This window comes from Siphateles boraxobius, unplaced genomic scaffold, assembly GCF_051911475.1.
Source record: "Siphateles boraxobius isolate OS27281-9 unplaced genomic scaffold, OSU_SipBor_1 65, whole genome shotgun sequence".
Taxonomy (NCBI): Eukaryota; Metazoa; Chordata; class Actinopteri; order Cypriniformes; family Leuciscidae; genus Siphateles; species Siphateles boraxobius.
This window is the reverse complement of record NW_027509192.1, coordinates 7,664,360-7,686,500: the sequence shown is the minus strand read 5'-3', so window position 1 is coordinate 7,686,500 and position 22,141 is coordinate 7,664,360. Positions and strand designations below refer to the sequence as shown.

The 22,141-nt window shown below is 40.6% G+C and overlaps 1 protein-coding gene across 1 annotated transcript in view; it reads right to left on the bottom strand.

Annotated features, from left to right (window-relative positions):
* spon1b (spondin 1b) overlaps window positions 1-22,141 on the bottom strand; it is an 80,147-nt gene that overhangs the window by 28,074 nt on the left and 29,932 nt on the right. Inside the window, exon 7 of the mRNA XM_077210540.1 lies at window positions 2,637-2,701. Coding sequence (XP_077066655.1) covers window positions 2,637-2,701 — 65 coding nt within the window. The remainder of the gene's footprint in view (window positions 1-2,636; window positions 2,702-22,141) is intronic.

The following is a 22,141-nucleotide window of genomic DNA, read 5'->3' as shown; positions in this document are numbered from 1 at the left end:
ATCACCAACACAACGGTTGACAATTGAGCGGAGCAGGCTGCATGTGTGAAGATGTTACTTGAATCTATTGATTAACACATATTAAATATTCATCATGACACCAGCACCTTATGACTCTCACAGCCCACACTTGAGAGCAGAAGAAAGAGGAGGAGGAAGAGAGAGAGAGAGAGAGAGAGAGAGAGCGCCATGCACTCCAGCCAGATGAGGATTAAACTCATGTTTTGAAATCAAAACCAAGGACCATGCCAAAAGACAAGCAAAATGTCTGCAAAAATTAAAATAAATAAAACCACAGAATGAATGGGGTACAACGAGTTAAAAGGCTCAAATGCATACCATTGGTACTCGGTGGAGACGACTAAAATATAATTGGATAAAGGGAATTTATATAACCTGTAAGATTATCTTAACCCTAATATCCCTGACCAAAGTTTTAAATGCCAGTATTGTGTAGTGAAGTATTTAAGTAGACAACTGTTCACCTCCTATTGGTGGTGGTGAGTGTGTGTGTGTGTATATATATATATATATATATATATATATATATATATATACACACACTCACCTTAAGGATTATTAGGAACACCATACTAATACTGTGTTTGACCCCGTTTCGCCTTCAGAACTGCCTTAATTCTACGTGGCATTGATTCAACAATGTGCTGAAAGCATTCTTTAGAAATGTTGGCCCATATTGATAGGATAGCATCTTGCAGTTGGTGGAGATTTGTGGGATGCACATCCAGGGCACGAAGCTCCCGTTCCACCACATCCCAAAGATGCTCTATTGGGTTGAGATTTGGTGACTCTCAAGGCCATTTTAGTACAGTGAACTGATTGTCATGTTCAAGAAACCAATTTGAAATGATTCAAGCTTTATGACATGGTGAATTATCCTGCTGGAAGTAGCCATCAGAGGATGGGTACATGGTGGCCATAAAGGGATGGACATGGTCAGAAACAATGCTCAGGTAGGCCGTGGCATTTAAACGATGCCTAATTGGCACTAAGGGGCCTAAAGTGTGCCAAGAAAACATCCCCCACACCATTACACCACCACCAGCAGCCAGCACAGTGGTAACAAGGCATGATGGATCCATGTTCTTATTCTGTTTATGCCAAATTCTGACTCTACCATCTGAGTGTCTCAACCGAAATCGAGACTCATCAGACCAGGAAACATTTTTCCAGTCTTCAACTGTCCCATTTTGGTGAGCTCTTGCAAATTGTAGCCTCTTTTTGCTATTTGTATTGGAGATGAGTGGTACCCGGTGGGGTCTTCTGCTGTTGTAGCCCATCCGCCTCAAGGTTGTGCGTGTTGTCGCTTCACAAATGCTTGCGCTGCATACCTCGGTTGCAACGAGTGGTTATTTCAGTCAAAGTTGCTCTTCTATCAGCTTGAATCAGTCGGCCCATTCTCCTCTGACCCCTAGCATCAACAAGGCATTTTCGCCCACAGGACTGCCGCATACTGGATGTTTTTCACTTTTCACACCATTCTTTGTAAACCCTAGAAATGATTGTGCGTGAAAATCCCACTAACTGAGCAGATTGTGAAATACTCAGACCGGCCCATCTGGCACCAACAACCATGCCACGCTCAAAATTGCTTAAATCACCTTTCTTTCCCATTCTGACATTCAGTTTTTTATATATATATATGTCGTCACCTTTCATTTTTATAGCGTTTTATACAAAACAGATTGTTTCAAAGCAGCTTTACAGAGATCAACACGAAAATAATGATTCAATGGTGCATAAATTATGATTAAATTATATTTTTATATTATATACATATATTATAAATTTTTATTTTATTTTAATGTATTAATTAATTAATTTTTTATTATTAATTTTAATACTGCCTGAGGTTTCCTTTTTTGGGAGGGGGGGGGGGGGTGGGCTTATTGGGTTCAATTAAGATATGCCTACAAAAAGACAGGTAGGAAAGACCAAACTGCCCATTTTATACAAGCTAGGTATTTTTTGTGAGATAATAGTTTATCAAACAAAACATTCCTAAAAAGAAAAGTGCCTCTAATGCTTTAAAAAAGTTATGGGGCTCCATATTGTGACCTATTGGTGGAAAATGCCTTGTACATTTGACTTATGCTTAGAAATAATTAGCGACTGCCATTCCATTTCCTCTTCAAGGGGTAAATTGGTTGTGGTAATTGACAGTATGATGTTAAAATAGGTCAAGAGAATGTCCTGATGTATTGGAGCTGGAGGGAGGCCATTAACCTCAATCGCAAAAGCACCGCGGGGGAAATGCTATCTCATCAAAAAACGGAAGCCTTCGCTAAACAAAACCGCACATAAAATATTAACCGCCTCGTTAGTGAGCGGGAAAGAAACATCTACATACCCAGCAGGTGCTGAAAAGAGTTTTTATTTTTTTTCATGAGACCAGACCTTGTTGTTTTCCACTAAAAAATACTCACTTAAGAGAGAGAAGACAATGGACAGATTTGGAAACGTACACTACCGTACACAAAGTCACACTTGGTTTTATATTTTGTCATATAGGCTAATTCAATGACATTCCTACATTTTTAAGTGTGGCTAAAGTGTCAAAATACTTTTTTGGGCCTCAGTATAAATGTAAAAGTACAAAAGAGATGGAAACTTACACGTTAAGAGGCTGCCAGGCGGGCCACTGGGCTTTGGTTTTGATAACTGTCATAACATCATCACCCTGAGAGAAACAGACAGAAAAAGAGAATTTGAATTTTTATTGCATCCTATATATAGAATGACAAGTGCGCTGAGACAAAACAGCAAGGATTTTGTGTTCTATTTTCATCAATTTATCTCTCTTTCCTACACTACGAAAAGAAAAGTTTATTTTCCATGCTTTATTTCTCTCCCTAAACCTCTGAAAATATTATATTCATGAAAATACTTCACTTCTGGTTGTGCGTTTAAGATTTCTGCTATTGTTTGGAGCACTGATCCAGTTGTTGTTGTTGTTATGTGATACCTGGCCCCAAGGGAAAAAGACACCATGCTTTAACAATACTTCCCCGAGAACAAAAAGAAATAGCTACAATAAAACCTCATTAGTAAAGAACAGTCAAAGACACAAAGAAAGCAAGAGAGCGTGATTGAGACAAAAGCAACAGACAGAGATCGAAAGGCACAGAAAAAGTAAGAAAGACAAGCCCTGTATGTGTTCATCAGGGGATGCAAGGGGCTGAAAGAAGTGTCTGACGATTTGTTCCAACATTCACACAGGATCCTGAAGGTACCAGTTACCGCTGACAGTTTCAGGTGCAATACTCATGCAATAATGGAGCTTGTGCCATTTCGGTTCATACGTAGACCTCTGTCTGACAATCCACTGCAAACTGAGAGAGCGTTTCGTTTAAAATCAAATAGAGGTCTTGAAAACAGAATTTAAATTTCAATAAGTTTTCCTTTTTGTCCCAAAGTTTATCTTTGAAGGCATCGTATAACTGGTATGTTATATGTTTAGTTTTTTCTCCTCAAATTATTCCTCACTTCAATTGACATCTGGCATTTGTACGGACATTTGTAATGATGGGCCACTTTGCACCAAATACCGTTCAGCATATAGATTCAGGTTTGGTCAGGAGTGTCAAAAGCCACTGAATATGGCCTGTGAAGTGTCTCTGAGACCCCTGACTTAACCTCAATCTATAGGCGACGAGCGACCTGTCATTACAAACGTCCTTACAAAAACCTCTTCCGTCAGATCAATGAAAGTGAGACTACACTGAAAAATTAACATGCTGGTGGCAATTGCTCTTTTGATGCTAGCTGACTGAGGAAAGTATCCACACTCACAGTTTGCCGCCCAACATCAAACAGACGTACAAAGCGAGTTTGTACATTCCTAATGGCCTGCGTGAATTACATTAACGCCAAGAAAAGCGATACAAAGCAACATAAAAAATCAATATTCACTTGCTTACTCAATGCTTATTGGATCGTTTCATGCAGATTTTGTTTGGGAGTTTAAAACAGCCATCAGTTTAGGTCAAGTGAACTAAAAGTAAATTTGCTGTAACTGCATTTACCCTCAGAAATAGCACACACAGGCCACACGGGTCAACAGAGACATATTGTTGTGCATTCAACTTCTATATTTATCGATACACTAACTGGTTCAACAATAGACCCACTTTGCAACAGAAATTTAATAACAGCTGCTACCAAACAAAGATCTCTGGAAGAAGTAAGATTATGAAGCAACTTCGTTCTGGCATTGTTGGCATTTTTGTGAGAAATACACAGCTGCCTCAAAGTAATTAAGCAATTAATCTGCTAATTGGCCAAATTGATGAATATATTTCAAAGAGGCAGATGGTGCCGCACATGCTTGAGGATGTTAATTTACGGTCCACCATTCTGGAAGTTTCTTTCACATTGGAACCAAAAAGAAATATATTAAATGAAATGGGCCAAATGGACTTCACTTCTGCTTATTCTGAGGATTTATCAAGTGTACTTAGGTTGACAACCTGGGAGCGAAATCTCAAAGGAAATCGCCAAACCGCTGAACCAAAAAAACAAACCGGTCCAGTGCTCTGAACATGAACATCGATTGTGGTGCAAAGTAATAATAATACATCTGGGCCAGAAACTAAGTTCTACCTCCTTGAGGGTTTTAAGGAGAGATGTACCAGAGAAGCTTAAAAAAAAACCCAGAAAGACATTTTGCTCAAGGGTGACTGGCAATTTTTCAATCTTTGAGAGAGTCTACAGCTCCCTAAAGGCTCCTGTAAAGAACATGTCTGTCTTCAATTCAACTTTTGCAAGTGCACTTTTGGTTTTGCTTGGGTGTTTTGGTCACAAACTTATTCTCAATTTTTCTGACCGCTCGCTCACATTCATATACAGGTCACACGCATTGGCCTGTTTGTTTTGTGGATACATATTACCTGTGTATCGCTGTATGAATGCTAAAGACAGTGTTTAAAGGGGCAGTTCACCCAAAATGCGGTTGCAATTTACTCACCCTAATGTCATTCCAAACTTCTATGATTTTTCTTCTGTTAAACACAAAAGTAGATATTTTGAAAACCTTTTTTTTGTCTTTACAATGAAAGTCAATGGGGACCAAAAACAACACTGGAGACATTTCAAAATATCTTCTTTTATGACAGTATTTTCAGATTTATTGAGTGATAAAAATAGATATCCCAAAAATCCCTTCTGTAAAAACCTTTAACTCTTATATGTCTACAAAACAAAACAAGAATTTTGAACCTAGCTTTATCTAATGTTCAGATTTAATTACATAATTGCATGTTTAAACAAAACATAAAAATAAAAATAAACCTTGTAATGCAAAACAATTGACTTGATGTACTTTGATTAATCAACTGGGGAAAGTATGGTGATATCTATTAACATTTTTTACCCTATTCACCTGTAGTGTCTTGCCTTAGATTTCTCAGGACGCTGGATAAGAAGGACAACTGTTGACTTTCATTTGCACTCAGTGAATTTGCTTGTGGGCCGATCCGTGCTGTGCAGCAAATTAGAAATGTGTCGCTCTGGGTCCCTGGCTGCTGTTTCTGAAAACGGGTTTTACACTTCACAGACCGTCGCCCCAAACTGACCCCGACCAAATTGCCGGGGGGGGGGGGGGGGGGGGGGGGGGGGGGGGGATGGAGCGAGACAGAAGAGGAGAGGAACAAAGGATGAGAGGTAGAGGAGTGTGACTGCTGAGAAGCCAAAGGGTCTCAGAGGGTTCTTGGAGAAATGCCTCGGGGAAGGTCATATACACCTTTCCATTTCTCCAGGCTTCAAAAGAGTCTCATATAAGCACACGGCAGAACCGACTGACAAGGCATGCAGCTCACATATTACCAACGGCTGCTGTTGAATGACCGTCAATGGTGAAAAATGCCTTTTGCCCCATTATGGGATAGTTATGGCATCTGAGTCAATGATAAATGAGATAAAGAAAAGAAAAAGTTTTTTAGGAAAAATTTATCAGAAATGTACTGTTTGCGCTCATGTTGGTTTCATACAGTATGAAGGGAATAACTAAAATTTTCATCAAAAGTTTATATGTAATGACTAAAAAACATCATGGTGTAACTAAAAAAATGAAAATAAATCAAAGATATACAGTACTGTGCAAAAGTCTTAAGCACATTAGTATTTTCACAGAAAATGTTTTTTTTTTCTGTAACCGTCGTGAGACAGGTTAGTTTTACCCTACTGATGTCCGTGTCGTTGCAATAGTAATCCTGCTCAGTACGAGAGGAACCGCAGGTTCAGACATTTGCTGCGTGTGCTTGGCTGAGGAGCCACTGGTGCGAAGCTACCATCTGCGGGATTATGACTGAACGCCTCTAAGTCAGAATCCCGCCTAGAAGGAACGATACCGCAGCGCCGCGGGACTTTGATTGGCCCCGGATAGCCGGCCCCCGGGCCGGCGAGGAAGGCCGTTCGTGACCGGAACCAGGGAGCGGCCGAAAGAGCGTCGCCCCTCTCCCCCTTATCGCACCTCAAGTTTGTGGAGAACCCGGTGCTAAATGACTCGTAGACGACCTGATTTTGGAAAAAAAACAGAAAAAAACTGAGACAGACTACATCAAGACACTTGAAGAAACCTGCCTGCAAAGCAACAGTACTGTGAGAAGTTTTAGGCACTTGTGTAAAAGTGAAGTGCCTAAAAGTGAGCATGCTTTTGAATATAATGTCATAAATAGATTTTATTTATCAATTAACTAAACCACCCTTTGCATTTAACACAGTTTTTGTCCAGGTACACTTGCACATAGTTTTTCAGGCTTTGCAGGTAGGCTTCTTCAAGCGTCTCGGAGACGTTGCCACAGTTCTTCTGGATTTCTTTGTTGATGAAGATGATGATAAGATGATGATGAGACAAGGTGATGATGAGATCAGATCATACTGGCTGTCGTCAGACTCCTTGTGCATACAAAAATTTCACTGGATTATTACAATTAATGGCAAAATGAATGTTTGGAAATGCAAACTGATATTTCATACTTAAAACCTACAGCATAATATATAAATAACTGGCTTAAAATCATTTCTTTGGGGCAAAAATATAGCGTGCCTAAGACTTTTGCACAGTACTGTACATATATTTATTTAAATAATTAAATGAATTAATTCTTTTTCAAAGGAGATTTTTTCATATAGTAAATATTAAATTTACAGAGGGTTATAACATGACATTGTACAATCTAAACTAATCTTGCCTTCTTTTAATATATTTATAATAGTTTATTTTATTTATTTTTGTTTGAATTTGAAATAATAATATAATTAAGGGTTTCCTTTGAAAAATATTTATTCAGTTGTATCACCATTATAACAGTTGTATCACCCTTAAATTATCATAAACACCCAGATATTAAAATCATGTTCATCACAGAATATGTGTTTTTAAGTTATTTTATGTATGAATTACATTTTTTTCAGTTGTGTCACCCTACAATTGTGACTTTCTGCCCCCCAAAAGTATAAGAATTAATTTAATTCAGAAATTAAAATCATCATCAGAGTCATGTCATTGATCTACCAGCTAAATGGACCATGCTACACACACACTATTTAATTCAGAAATTAAAATCATCATCAGAGTCATGTCATTGATCTACCAGCTAAATTGACCATGCTACACACACACAGAAATGAGAGTAGATGGAGAGTGACAATGAAAAATATTGAGTTTTCTGAAAGTGCCACTCATTTGGCAAACAGCAATTACCAGTCGTCCAGAGCTAGCCAAGCGTGTACTGAAGTTCTCCTCCAAATCCCTTTTTCCAATCTACACTGCTTCTATCAGAGTCATTGCTACTTATCACCCAATAACCTCCGTTCAGAATAATCCTTCAACAGTCCTAGTACATTACTGGCACTTTTGTGTTGCCTTTTAGTTCTGAATCATTGGTGATCTTAACCTTGATCGGACCATTGTGCCCTGTGCCGCCCATGACCACAGTCCCCGCAGGACGTGTCCATCAGCTGCTGCCGAAACGAGTGCGGTGTGGTGGCAGTAATTGAGTTGTGCTCAGAGAGCTGTCAGTCAGAGCTAACAACTCAGTGTCACACTTGCAAGGCTTCTGCACTTTATGTTTTCACACCTAACTGATTTCAGCCTTAAAGAGTTCTTATAAAGAGGTTCTTTAAAACACATATGATGTAAATTAATAGAAAATAAATGTCCAATCATGCTCATGAGCTAACGTGAAGATTTTAAGAATAATTTTTTTTAGCCTATTTTGTAGATGCCCTGTAAAGGAATTCTCGTTAAACTTTTCTCTTCTTTTAAACAATTCCAGATCTGTTGCTGATTAAGTGAGCCTTTGTGTAATGGACTTGAAATAACGGTGGACTTTTACTCTAGTGTGAAATCAAGCACCTTTCAGCAGATCCATGCAGAAGATTGTGAATTAGTGAACAATAGCCTATAGGGATTTACAGAGACTTCTTATTGAGTAGGGCCAATTAACAATAATGTGTGCCAAAAAGACCACCAAAAATAATGTCAAACTATAGAAAATAAGTGTGTTATTAACTAACAAGAAACTCTGATTAACGAACTAGTAAGTAATAGCGCACAGATGAAAGTGGTAGTTCACTATTAACTAATCAATAACTACTATTTTTTAATGCTTCCCAGAGAACTACTGAAAAAGTTTATTAACAATCAAGTAACTACTATTAACTAAAAAGAAACTCTGATTAACAAATTAGGAAGTAATAGTGCACATATGAAAGGGGTACTTCAATAACTACTATATTTTTTATGCTTCCCAGAGAACTACTGAAAAATTTCATAATTCATACAAAACTAATCAATAACCAATGCAGGATAAATGACTAGCACTACATTAACATTTGAACTGCTACTGTAAACGAGTACACAAGGTTGTTTACATTATCAATATGTAATAGCACAGCAGACTGTTAATAATTGGCCTATGCTGTCTATTTATCAACTGAATAATTTTAAAGAAATGGATTTTTAAATACAGTGGTCTGGACCTTACTTGTCCTGTGGCCAATTTTCCGGCATTCTTCTGGACTGCAATCACATCATTACCACATGGCACAAGCTGATTGGCCTCTGCTGATCTTGTACCCAATGAGATTGCTTGCTCAAAATTTAAATAGTCTGGTTCAATGTTTTCTGTATGCTAGTCCTGCACCGCGCTATCAGAGTTCCTCTGAGAGCCTCCACCTCCCCCAGCTCCACCTGCCTAGATCTGCTACGGGATCTTTGTATGCCGATGTATGCAGCAGCATATTTTACATGCTCACAGCAGTGTGTCTGAGCATCTATGAGCAGTAACAAGTCCATACTTGCTCTGCAGCAGCAGTGCAGATATACAGTATATATATATATACACATCAATCTGTAATTAAACTTTTATCTAACAATCTTATAGTTACTGAAATGTAGACCTTGTGAAATGTATAACTTCCATGTGTGGCAATTAGCCCCTGTCTCCTGTAAGCCCATGTGATGTGAAGTTCTGAAAATCATAATAGCGCAAACAAAATTATACAGGTGAAGACAATTAATAATTCTGACATGAAAGTGATGCCAAGCAACACACCAACTATTCAGATCAAACGAACGAAAACAAAGCTTGATCGTCCCTTTTTATCAGGCTCAAGATTGCTACATCAAAAGAGCTCATAATTTTATCCTGGGTTGGGGGCCCTTTGTTGTTGCGTTTACATTGGGAGAAGAGTTAACTGTGTTTATGGTAGTACTGCTAAAACGCAAGAGGGAAATGAGCTAATAATAACCAACTCTTACTGGATCCCCATCCAGGCTTTAATGTAATCCCTGGAAACGCAAGACAGGAGAAAATGAGATAACATTCAGCCTCTCGCTCTCTCTTTCTTCCTCGCTCTATCTTTCTTTCACTGTATAGGGCTGTCTTATGGATTTTGTCAATCCTACAGTATTTCTAAATTAAGAAAACAAGACATTTATATAACAAATGTATTTTCAAATTCTCTCTCTTTTTTTTTTGTTGCCATTTTGCCTATAACAACCTTCAAACGGGGCCGAGGCGTTGTTTCAGTCGAAAGTCTCCATATAAAATTCTCAGTCGTTCAGTCTGTCAGTGATGAAGGAGAGGTGAGGCCAACAGCCGCCAGGCATCGGGAAATGTCACAACTCACTGGCATTTATAATATCTGAGCTATCCCACACAGAAACTTCTTTAACTTTAAAAGTTTCAAACAGTCTTTTAAAAATAGATACAGCAACTTGGGCTTTAGGATCCATAGGTTCTTCTGATCGGTGTATTGGTGTGTTTTCCACAGATTTAGATTTTAAAACGGTCTTAAATGGAGCTTAACAATGTTTATAGGGTTTCAGGCTAAAAACTCTTGGCCATTTTTAAGATTGTATAAGCAATAACTCAAAATAAAAGAGAGATTTTGCTTCAATTAAACAATACATTTTTAATCAAACTCCTCCAAGATAAAATCATATCCACATTCATTTTATAGCTCTATAGTCTTATTGTCTGTCAATCATTTGTTTTTGTTTGTAAGCATTTTTATGAGAAACATCTGAGACAAAGTTCATACACATAAATGCCACAAAACTGAGAACTCCAGTAAGTCTCCTTCGCTTTGAAAGAGCAACTCCAGAGCTGTAAAATCATCTTCTGATCATTTCATTAATCAATGATTTCGGCCATAAGTGTGCAGAGATATGACAGTCCACACTCCAGTTCCCTTTCGAACGGTCACTTCGTATTGCGTAGCTATACGCAGTGGGGAAACTCCTTTTCCTCGATTTACTGAAGCCTTTATGTAAAGCGCATTTGCAGCTGCACAACTAGAACATGAGCGTCTGGCTCGCTCATAGGCTGCGCTGCGGCAACTGCACATCCAATGGCGCGGGCGCCAAGGGGTCGTGACCTCAGTCTATAATAGTCCCCGAATTCGCCATTATAGCAGATTTTACTCCTTCAGCGACAAACTTATCGTCTCTGACCATTTATTGAGCCTTCGCCGTCGAACAAGCCTTCAGCCTGAGCGAGCTACAGTTCAGCAGACTACACATCTGAACCGTGTTTCTCCTGACGCCATCTCTCCTGTGGCTATCCGGCGATATCCTTTTCAATATCTGTTTATTATGTGTTTATATCTGTATCAGCGTTGTTCCATATGCCTCGTGTTAAGCGAGGCCTAAGAACACGCGAGCTGCATTTAATGCCTGGGACTCTACCACGCAGAGAATGCACTCTCTGTCGGCGGATGTGCGGCCTGCGATTGCATGCCTATCTCCGTGCTGCGAACTCGGCTAGCTGATCGGTCCTGTTCGAGGGATATCAGACCCCCCCCCCCGCCCCCACCACGTGGCGGGCCTCGTCTCCTTCGACGGACCCAGCGAGGCAAGACTAACTCCGACGCTAAATGCTTCGGATCCTAACAGAGGCCGTCGCGGACCTCAAGCTCGAGTGGAACTAACCGTGCTAGCTGGCGCCGACCAGCAAAGCCGGCAAAACAGGCCTCTCAGCCCCGCCCTACGGCTGATGCCCAACGCTAGCCGAGGGCTTCCCGCCAAAGCCGTCCTAGCACGCAAAGGTAAGAGAGGGCGTGTGTCCCGCGCTTGCCGGACCACCCTCAAAGAAGCCAGCAAAACTTCCCACAACCCCCTGTTCAGTTCAGGCGGCTGGGGATTGTATTATTGTAAACAGGCCCGCAGCAGTGAGCGCGTCATTGCAAACAAACGCCGTTTTCACGGCGACCCAAATAAAGCACACGAGCACAACACATGGGTTCACGGTCCCCCTTCACTAGGCGGCCCCTCCCCTGTTGTAACACTGACTTTCCCACACACAAATGCTTGTGCAGTCAGTCCAACATTCAATGTGTGCACAAAATCACAATATATGGGTTCACGGTCCCCCTTCACTAGGCGGCCCCTCCCCTGTTGTAACACTGACTTCCCCACACGCAAATGCTTGTACAGTCAGTCCAATACTCAATGTGTGCACAAATCACAATATAAGGGTATCAGGTCCCCCTACGTTAGGCGACCAGCCCCAATCAGTGTGTCAAGCCCTAGCCTGGCAAGCTATCCCCGATGTGTCGAGTTGGGTCATAAACACTATAAAGGGAGGTCACTCGCTCCAATTCGCTCGCAGAGCCCCGAAATTTTAGGCGGTTCTCGAGACTTCGGTGAGAAGCAACGTAGGTCACGTGCTTCACACCGAAGTACAGAATCTATTAGCAAAAGGGGCGATGGAATTAGTCCACCCCCCCACCCCCGGACCCCCCGCGCGCGAAAAAAAAAAGTTTTTTTACAGCCGCTATTTTCTGATTACGAAAAAAGACGGCGGTCTCAGACCCATTCTAGATTTGAGACATTTGAACAAAGCTCTCATGAGACGGCCGTTCAAAATGTTAACTATCAAACATACCCTCGCGCAAGTGCGCCCGGGGGACTGGTTTGTCACAATGGATCTGAAAGACGCTTACTTTCACATTCAAATAAATCCTCGTCACAGGCCATTCTTGAGATTCGCCTCCGAGGGCCGGGCTTATCAATACACCGTTCTGCCGTTCGGTCTATCGTTGGCACCCCGTACATTCACGAAGTGTGTGGATGCAGCGCTTTCTCCTCTGAGACATCAGGGGGGGCGCGTGTTAAATTATCTCGACGACTGGCTGGTGCTGGCACAGTCGAGAATCGAGCTATTAGCTCACAGGGATTTGATTCTCGGCCATCAGAAATGCCTGGGTTTCACAATCAATGTTTCAAAAAGCAAACTAACCCCCAGCCAGAGCGTGATCTTTCTGGGCACAGTTTTAGACTCGAGAGCTATGACAGCGCGACTCACACCAGAGCGCGCTTTCGGTTCGAGCGCTTGCAGGCACTTTCAGATTGTGCGAGTGCGCGCCACTGAAGAAATTTCAGAAACTGCTTGGTCTCATGGCAGCAGCATCGCCAGTACTCCGAATGGGATTACTGCGCATGCGCCCCGATGCAGCATTGGTTGAAACAACGTGTGCCAACTCATGCATGGCAGTCAGGCAGCTTGCGCGTTATGGTGAATCACGGTTGTTTAAGAACCCTGATTCCCGGGCGAGCTCAGAACTGGCACCACGAGGGGGTGACAGTGGGAACAATTTCCAGGAGGAAAGTGGTTCTTACAGATGCGTCCAACCTGGGTTGGGGAGCAAACTAACCCCCAGCCAGAGCGTGATCTTTCTGGGCACAGTTTTAGACTCCAACCTGGGTTGTCGAGCAAACTAACCCCCAGCGCTGCACGAGGGCATGCCTGCATCCGGCCTCTGGTCGAGCAAGGAGCAGAGCTTATATATCAACTGTCTGGAGATGAAAGCAGTTGGGTTGGCCCTGAAGGCATTTCTGTCGAACCTCAGAGGTCACCACGTCTTAGTCCACACCGACAATACGTCAGTGGTGGACTACATGAATCGCCAGGGGGGCATCAGGTCAGGGAACCTGCATGCGATGGCGAGAGACCTCCTTTATATGGGCACAAACCAACCTGAGCTCTCTGAGAGCAGCACATATCCCGGGCGTCCAGAATGTGGCCGCGGATATGCTTCACGGGGCAACACTCCCCTCGGCGAGTGGTCCCTGAACCCACAGACGGTCAATCTGATATGGAAGGTGTTTGGCGAGGCCGAAATCGACCTTTTCGCCTCGAGAATCAACACCCACTACAAATTGTTCTTCTCGAAGAACAGGGACGCGCTGGCCCATGTCTGGCCCAACCGTCCCCTTTATGCCTTTCCCCCCCGTCTCGATGATTCCACAAGTCATCAAACGGGTCAGAGCAAGCGGTTGCCAGCACATCATGTTCTGACGGCTCGCCAGTCACCTGGTCGTAAGATTCCTGAAAGGTGCGAGGAGAATGAACCCCTCCAGACCTTCGTCTGTGCCGCCTTGGGACCTCTCCACGGTCCTGGGGGCTCTGAAAGGTCCGCCTTTCGAACCGCTCCAATCGGTTGATCTAAAAACCCTCTCGCTGAAGACCGCTCTCCTTATGGCGTTGGCATCTATCAAGCGAGTGGGAGATCTGAAGGCGCTCTCTGTGAGCCCTGCATGTTTGGAGTTGGGTCCAGATGACTCCAGAGTCATCCTCAAGCCCAGACATGGTTAAGTTCCTAAAGTGCTCTCAACACTGTTCAGAGCACAGGTGGTGACATTATCAGCCCTCCCCCTCCTTCTGCAGAGGATGGAGAGGTTAATCTTCTCTGCGCTGTCTGAGCGCTTAGAATCTATAGGGAGCGTTCTGCGTCTTTTAGACAGTCAGAACAGTTTTTTGTCTGCTTTGGTGATAGATCCAAGGGGGATCCAGTCAATAAGCAAAGACTGTCTAGATGGATAGTGGATGCTATTTCAATGGCTTATACCGCAGCGGGTCAAGTTTGCCCTATAGGTATCAAGGCCCATACGACCAGAGGTATGGCCTCGTCATGGGCTTGGTCATCTGGCATTCCCATTAGTGATATTTGTGATGCGGCCTGCTGGTCCTCGCCTTCCACATTTATGAGTTTTTATAATATGGAAGTGCCTTCCCTGCAGGCGAAGGTGCTTTCGGTATGATTAAGACCCGTCGGTGGCCGGCCTTGTCATATATTACTGTGCACAATCACATTCACATATATATATATAAAACCCGCTGCTGGCCGGTTGTATTTCATGCATAAACCCGCTGTTGCTGGTTATATTTACATGTATAAAACTCGCTTTTGGACGGTTATATGACATACAAAAAAACCTGCTTTTGGCCGGTTATATGACATGTATAAAACCCGCTTTGCCGGTTATATTCCATACATATATAAAACCCGCTTTGGCCTGTTATATTCCATACATATATAAAACCCGCTTTGGCCAGTTATAATTTCAATTATAAACCCACTGGACTGGTTATATGTTCGTATACTAATAACCCCGACAGTGTCTGGGTTCATTGGTGTAGTATATTAGGTTATTTCTAAATGATGTATACTATTTTAGACCTGATGGTGTCTGGTCTATTTATACATAATTATGCGGTTATGGCTTGTTCTGTATGCTCTGGGGTCCTGAGTTGCAGTGGCAGCCAGTTACTCAGTGCGGCGTTTTGCATGACGTCCCCACTGCGTATAGCTACGCAATACGAAGTGACAATTCGAAAGGGAACTACTCGGTTACTCACGTAACCTCAGTTCCCTGAGTTAGGGAACGAGTATTGCGTAGCCAGCCGCACTATGGTAACATGGCAAGTTGTCGCTTCAGTCGTTAAACCTGCTATAATGGCGAATTCGGGGACTATTATAGACTGAGCTCACGCCCCCTTGGCGGGCTCTGACCAGTATGACGCAGAGTGTTCTCATTGGTCGCACGTCAGAGGCGCCCGCGCCATTAGATGTGCAGTTGCCGCAGCGCAGCCTATGAGCGAGCCAGACGCTCATGTTCTAGCTGTGCAGCTGCAAATGTGCTTTACATAAAGGCTTCAGTTAATCGAGGAAAAGGAGTTTCCCCACTGCGTATAGCTACGCAATACTCGTTCCCTAACTCAGGGAACTGAGGTTACGTGAGTAACCGAGTAGTTCTCTCTCACCTCTGCTGGGAAACGGAAAAAAATGTTCAGAATTAAAGGTGCCATTTACACTACACCATTTTCAACTAAAAACTGAAAACTTTTATCAGTTTTGGACGTTCATGACAACAGCGTTTTAGGGGCCTGAAACTGCAAATGCAAAGTTTTTGAAAACTATACCATTATCGTCTCCATGTAAACTACAAACAATTGTGAGAACGGTGACATCATGCGCAGACATACTGCGTGTGCAGTCTATAGGCATGCGCATGTACTGTGTTGAGTTTATTAATGCTTCTCCAGAAAATAATTAATCAAAATCACCAACTAACTTTAATTCTGACCTCGCCAACTACCTGGTCTGGCATGCATAATACAATATTTTTAGTCTTTTTCACAGTTTCGTGTGAACAGGGACCGTTTTGACAATGTTGTCGTCTGTACGCAAAACATTTCAAAAACGCAAATTTTCCATTTTAAACATGTTTTACCATGCCTAATATCGATCTAGCTTACTGCGGGTGCAACACGTGTCTCATACTAGCCGCTTAGTAGCGAATGCACAGAGTAGCATTATAACATAACTTTCAACATACTCAACTGTATCTAATATGATAAAACAGCGCTGCGTTACCCCACATACGCATGACCGAAAGAAGTGAAGTGGACGCCTGCGGCATAATGAAAGCTTGAGTTGTGTGTCGGGCTTGTCTCTCATTAGCAATCGCTCCAGCAGCCTCATACTTTAAGCCCAACCCTGCTTCACATTACAGTAACTTTAATAAATCTTTAATACATTAGCTCATCCATGAACATGATTTCTGCCCAAGTCCCATCAGATTCTTTTTCTTCAGCTGTAGAGGTAAAGACAAAAACTCCAATGATTCTGCGAAACCATGCCGTCATCAAGCTACGCCTTTGTTTCGAATAAGCGACCTGTAGCGGAAAATGACATAATGTGCCTTTAACTGCAGTGTGTCAAAGTTTATCACATTGCTAATCACCAAGTCTGACTTTTTGATGAATTGAAGCCATGAATTGTTGATTAAGTCAATCAGCCTTGAATTTCATATGTCTGTATAATATATAGAATAGAAATACATTATAAAAAAAAGAGGGAAAACTAATTTTCACTCTATTTGCTTTGGAAGCACTGGCTGTCAAAAGGGTTTCTGGAGAATGTCACAGCATGGTAATTGTATGGCTTTACTAGTTTGTAAACATGCTTAAATAGATTCATATATTAATATATAATTAATTTGAATATATATTAATTCAATAGACTCTTTTTTTAAAAGTAGAAATTAGCTTGTACTTGAAAAATTATGCTGTCATTATTTCAACATCTTTTTAGTTTAGTTTTCCAACTGAAAAATAATTTATAACTGAATGAAGTTATTCTGATATTTTTAGATGTTTGCATCAAAATGTGAAAAATGTGAAAATAAATATTTGTACAAAATGTTTTAATTATCATTCATTTTTGAAAGTGTACATGAGGGACACGAATGGCACCTGTTTTATAGAATGGACAATAAATGCAAGTTAATTTCGGATTTTATTTGTATTTAAATCGCGACTACAATCATCAATATTTTCAGGTCACTTGAATTTAATTATAAGAGACAATCATGTTAGTTCACTCTTGAAATTAATTCGAACAGATGTGTAATTAAACAAAACACAGATGCTAATATGTTTATAGTTTAAATAAAGTTTAATTGGCTCTAAAAATCCAGATCCATTATAATCGGTCCTTCCAATTACACTTTATTATTCGAAGATGACACGCTGGCATGTTTCACTTGATTTCCAGCCATTGTTCCTACACTCATTAGCACTTAAACTCAATCCAATTAGACAAACAAAAAATTGGAATAACTGCAGATGTTGCCAAGTAGCTTAGCATCCTTGGTTCTCATTTGTGCAAGTCCAGATGGCAAAAATTCAGAGGATGATCAGTTACTAATTGGGCAGCTGCCACCTTAAAATCTAGAGACCTTTAAAAGTCACCAATTTCTGCATCTTGGTTGGCACATTTATGCTCAGGTCACTGTGTTACATAAAATAATTGGTCTGTTAGGCTTGGAGACATATTCCAAGCTTATGTTATCATATTGTGGGTTACAGCCACCTAGAAGTGTGCAATTTGTGTGTGTGTGTGTGTTGATGGAAAGAGGTATTGTATAAAGTGCAACAAGCTTTATTTGACAAATCCATTATGGCAATAGTGTACCCGTCAATGTCCGTTGCTATACCAACACGCTGAAGTGTAACTACCAATAAGGAGGTGGAAGAAAATGAGTTGACTTTTCGTTGCTCTGTGCTCTGTAATTAGTTTCCGACCTCCCGCCGGCCCAGGGAATAGACCTACTTGGCAGGGAAATAGACCTGCTGACCTCAGCAAGCTTGAAGACTTACGACAAAGTTCCTATGAAAGACTTGTAGCACATCTGCAATATGAGAACAAATTGGAGTTCATGTTATCTTGATTTGGACATGGGTGGAGGTGAGACCCAGTCAAAGCGATGAATAATAACAAATGTACTTCCAATAAACTCTTCAGAAAGTGCTTCTGTGCCAAAAAGTTCGTTTGTTCAAGAGCTTCCAAAATAAATTGGAAAGAGAATAACACAATAACACAAAGAGATAAATTTGATATCCTGTTCTGGGCACCAAAATTATCTTTAAATTTAATGGATCACTAAAATGTATGTTAGCCTCTTAATAATATTGTTCAAAGAATTTTAATTTTGTGTGTTACCTTCTTGGAATAGGCCCTCTGTGAAGATTACGTAAACTGTAAAAATAAGGATTGTTTTTCTGGTCAAAATCTGCTTTTTCAACTTGCAAGAACCTTCTGTAACTTTTTTACACAACATGAAAAATGAGAAGAATTCACTAAAAAAATTAATAAACCGATAAATATCAATGTCAGTGTAAAAATAAAAATGTAGAAGCGTAAATAAAACACATATAAAATAAATAGATAAGATATTTATTATTTTATATATTAAATAAACTATATATTTATTATTTTATATTGTGTAAAATATAAACACACACACACACACACACACACACACACACACACACACACACACACACACACACACACACACACACACACACACACACACACACACACACACACACACACGACATATATATATAGATTAGATATATGCCCCCATACATTTCCACAGCAATTACTCCGCATTACAAATTTTTTTTTTTTACTCACTATTTGAATTCCTGCAGTATCCACTTGGGAGGTTTTTTTTAGCTAGGAAAGTTCAGCTTGCATGTCTAACTCAGGCTAAACGCATTAGCAGTAAATTCAGACGTGACACTTTGTAGCTCTATGGCAGCCAGGCTCCATACAGATGCAAATAACCTTTCCTCTGTGTTGTGCACTACCCAAGCATCTCACCGTAATTATCTTGTCTTCCGCACATTACACATCCAAACGTGGCTAATAGGAAGTGACACGTAAGGTAACAGAGTCAAGCAATTAAGATGGAGGATTAATGAAAACCCCAGTGAACCCTTATGCCCCCCAAAAAATGTCATTCAGAAGATAAGGACAATGAAACCCCAATGGTGGGAGATTCCACTTTCTGAAAGCATTAAAAAAAAGAATGAGAGAAAACAAAACTAATGAATCAAATTTGAAGCCACACATTCATTTGTTTTCAAACGGCCAACACTGAAAGCGAGAAAAATGCCTTTAAAGTTTTTGGACTGAAACTAGATTGATATTAATTTTCTTCGAATCTGAGCATAGTTCAGCCTAACCATTCTGTCACAGGACATATCAGAGTGACAGTGACACAATGACAACTCAATTTTGACTAAATTTGTCTAAAATAATTCGTACAGCAGTACATTCAAGCTACCATTTTTAAAAAATAGTTAACTATATTGAAGCTATTAAGGGGGAAATATCTTTATAAATACATGTAAAACATCAGATAAAAATTTAAATTAGATAATTTATCTGGCAAAAAAACAATTACCACTTCAGTATTAAAATTAGCTACATTTTGCAATAATTACAACTAATACAAGTACGATAGAAAATCAATTTAATTTATACAACAGAAGCAAAAAACTACGAAACAACAGCAAAACAGAATGTTAAAATTAACAAGTAAATCAGTTATTTAATCAGTGAACTGTTCATTTGAATGACCTGTTCAGAGCATGAATTGTACTGTCAAACGCATCAAATGCTTTTGATGATCACCTCATAATAAAATATGATTAAAAAAAAACACAGCAATGCGCTTTGTATTGCTACACGTCTTGATTGAAAAAGTAGCTTGTTACTGGCAAGCTACAACAATTTTGTTCATGTATATAGTAACTCCACTGCCAGTAGCCATATCACCCTCTAGCCCAAGACTGGTTGCCCACTGAAGCTAAGCAGGGCTGAGCCTGGTCAGTACCTGGATGGGAGACCTCCTGGGAAAACTAGGTTGCTGCTGGAAGAGGTGTTAGTGAGGCCTACAGGGGGCGCTCACCCTGTGGTCTGTGCGGGTCCTAACGCCACTATAGGCCTATATGGACACTATACTGTCAAAGAGCACCGTCCTTCGGATGAGACGTTAAACCGAGGTCCTGACTCTCTGTGGTCATTAAAAATCCTATGGCACTTCTCATAATAGGGGTGTAACCCCAGTGTCCTTGCCACATTCCCTCCAATGGCCCTTGCCAATCATGGCCTCCTAATAATCCTCATTCATTGAATTGGGTCTATCACTCTCTCTCCACCTATAGCCGGTGTGTTGTGAGCACACTGGCGCCGTTGTACTGTGGATGCTGCACACTGGTAGTGGTTGAGGAGAGATCCCGACATGATTGTAAAGCACTTTGGGTGTACAATAGTACATATGAAAAGCGCTATATAAATGCCTCATTCATTCATTCATTCATAATTCATTCATTCACAGCAATGTATAAATCTAAAGATAAAGAGCAGGTATGCTGAACAGAGTCAAAGCATTATAAAGATGTCAGTAATGCCGTGCATGGTGGATAAGACCGATAAGATATCACTTCCCATATGTGCTACAGTGAAAATTCCAGTAAATCTGCTTTGATGTGAAGAAGCCATAACTGTCTCCATCACGCTTATAAAAGCAGACATGATAACGTACATATACCTCAGGCTAGATTAACCCAGATGGGAATACATTCTCTTGGATTTTGAGGACATTAATCCAAAGATTACAATCAAAAAACAACTCATCTACCATGCACAAACCATTTGGCCAAACATGTAAACAATCTTCAGATTTCATGTCCTGAAGCCCCACAGACTTTCATTTTCTATGGGTGTTTTTGTATCTTGTTTGTAATTAGTTTCTCTTGTATGAGAGCAGTCTGATACCTCCCACTTTAAAAACGTACGTTCAATAAAATGATTAAACAAAAATGAAAAGAAAGGCTATGGGGAGAAAAAAAAGCGATGTTTAATCATTTTGTTTTTCAAATGCCATGCCACAGAGCCCCCCGAGCGAAAAGTTCAGACGTAATTGCTAATTCATATGGCTAGTGTGATATTGATTGCATACGTGTTGGACCACAGGGCAATTCATTTGGAATTTTCTCACATCTAACAAACAACAGGTGTGTGGTGTTGGGTTTTGGTGTGCTGTTGTCATTTGGGGGTTGAGGTAAAGGTTATTAAAATAAACGTTTAACACTGAGATGCATTTTTATGAATCGTCCTCAGGGTTGTGTGATGCATATTCATTGTTTTAATCTTGTTAAGGAAGCGATCTTTCACCATGTAATAAGCATGCAGATCAGATAGCTAATCGTGCGGCCTATCGCTAGCTCGCTCTGAGGCAATTCTTCATTGTCAGGCTAGCGAAATTCCCAAATTAGCTGCAGGCTAAAAAGTATGATGTCAAGTTTTGCTAAAGAAAATATGAACTCAGGACACAGAAAGGTGACATGGTCAGTAAACCATAGAAGTCATGCAGATGTTTGCCTTTATAGAACTTATGCACCAGAGAAAAAAGCACTGGTGAAGTGGATTTACTTATTGTAGAGTTAACAAAAGTAATCATGAGCATTGTAATGTTTGAAGTGGTTGTCATAACAAATGTCAGTAGACCGGAAAGATTTAAAAACGAGCGGTTCTTTCATAACTCAGTAAGATCTTACCTTCATGCTATGAAAATACAGAAGACAGAACACAAGGGGCGTGGCGCTGAAAAGGGGCGGGGCTACATAAGGTCAATAATGTGCAGTATATTAAAAAACAACAACTGGGTTACATGGTTGCAAATAATAAGGCTGCAAATGTAGCCCAAATTAAGCAGTTATTCACGCTTTGGATAAACTTATATTTCCCATAAATATAAAGAAAAATATCAGCTTTATCTCTTCTCAAATAATTTTTCTTACATTCTCTGACGAGTTCAGTGAAACAAAACTTCATCTGATATAATAACCAGGGAAAATTTAACTATCACAGCAAGACACTTTGTTTGTGATTATGCAAACAATAATTTAAATACATTAGCTTGGGACCGACAACCCTTCATCCCTGATTATTTCTACTTGCACAACTACTT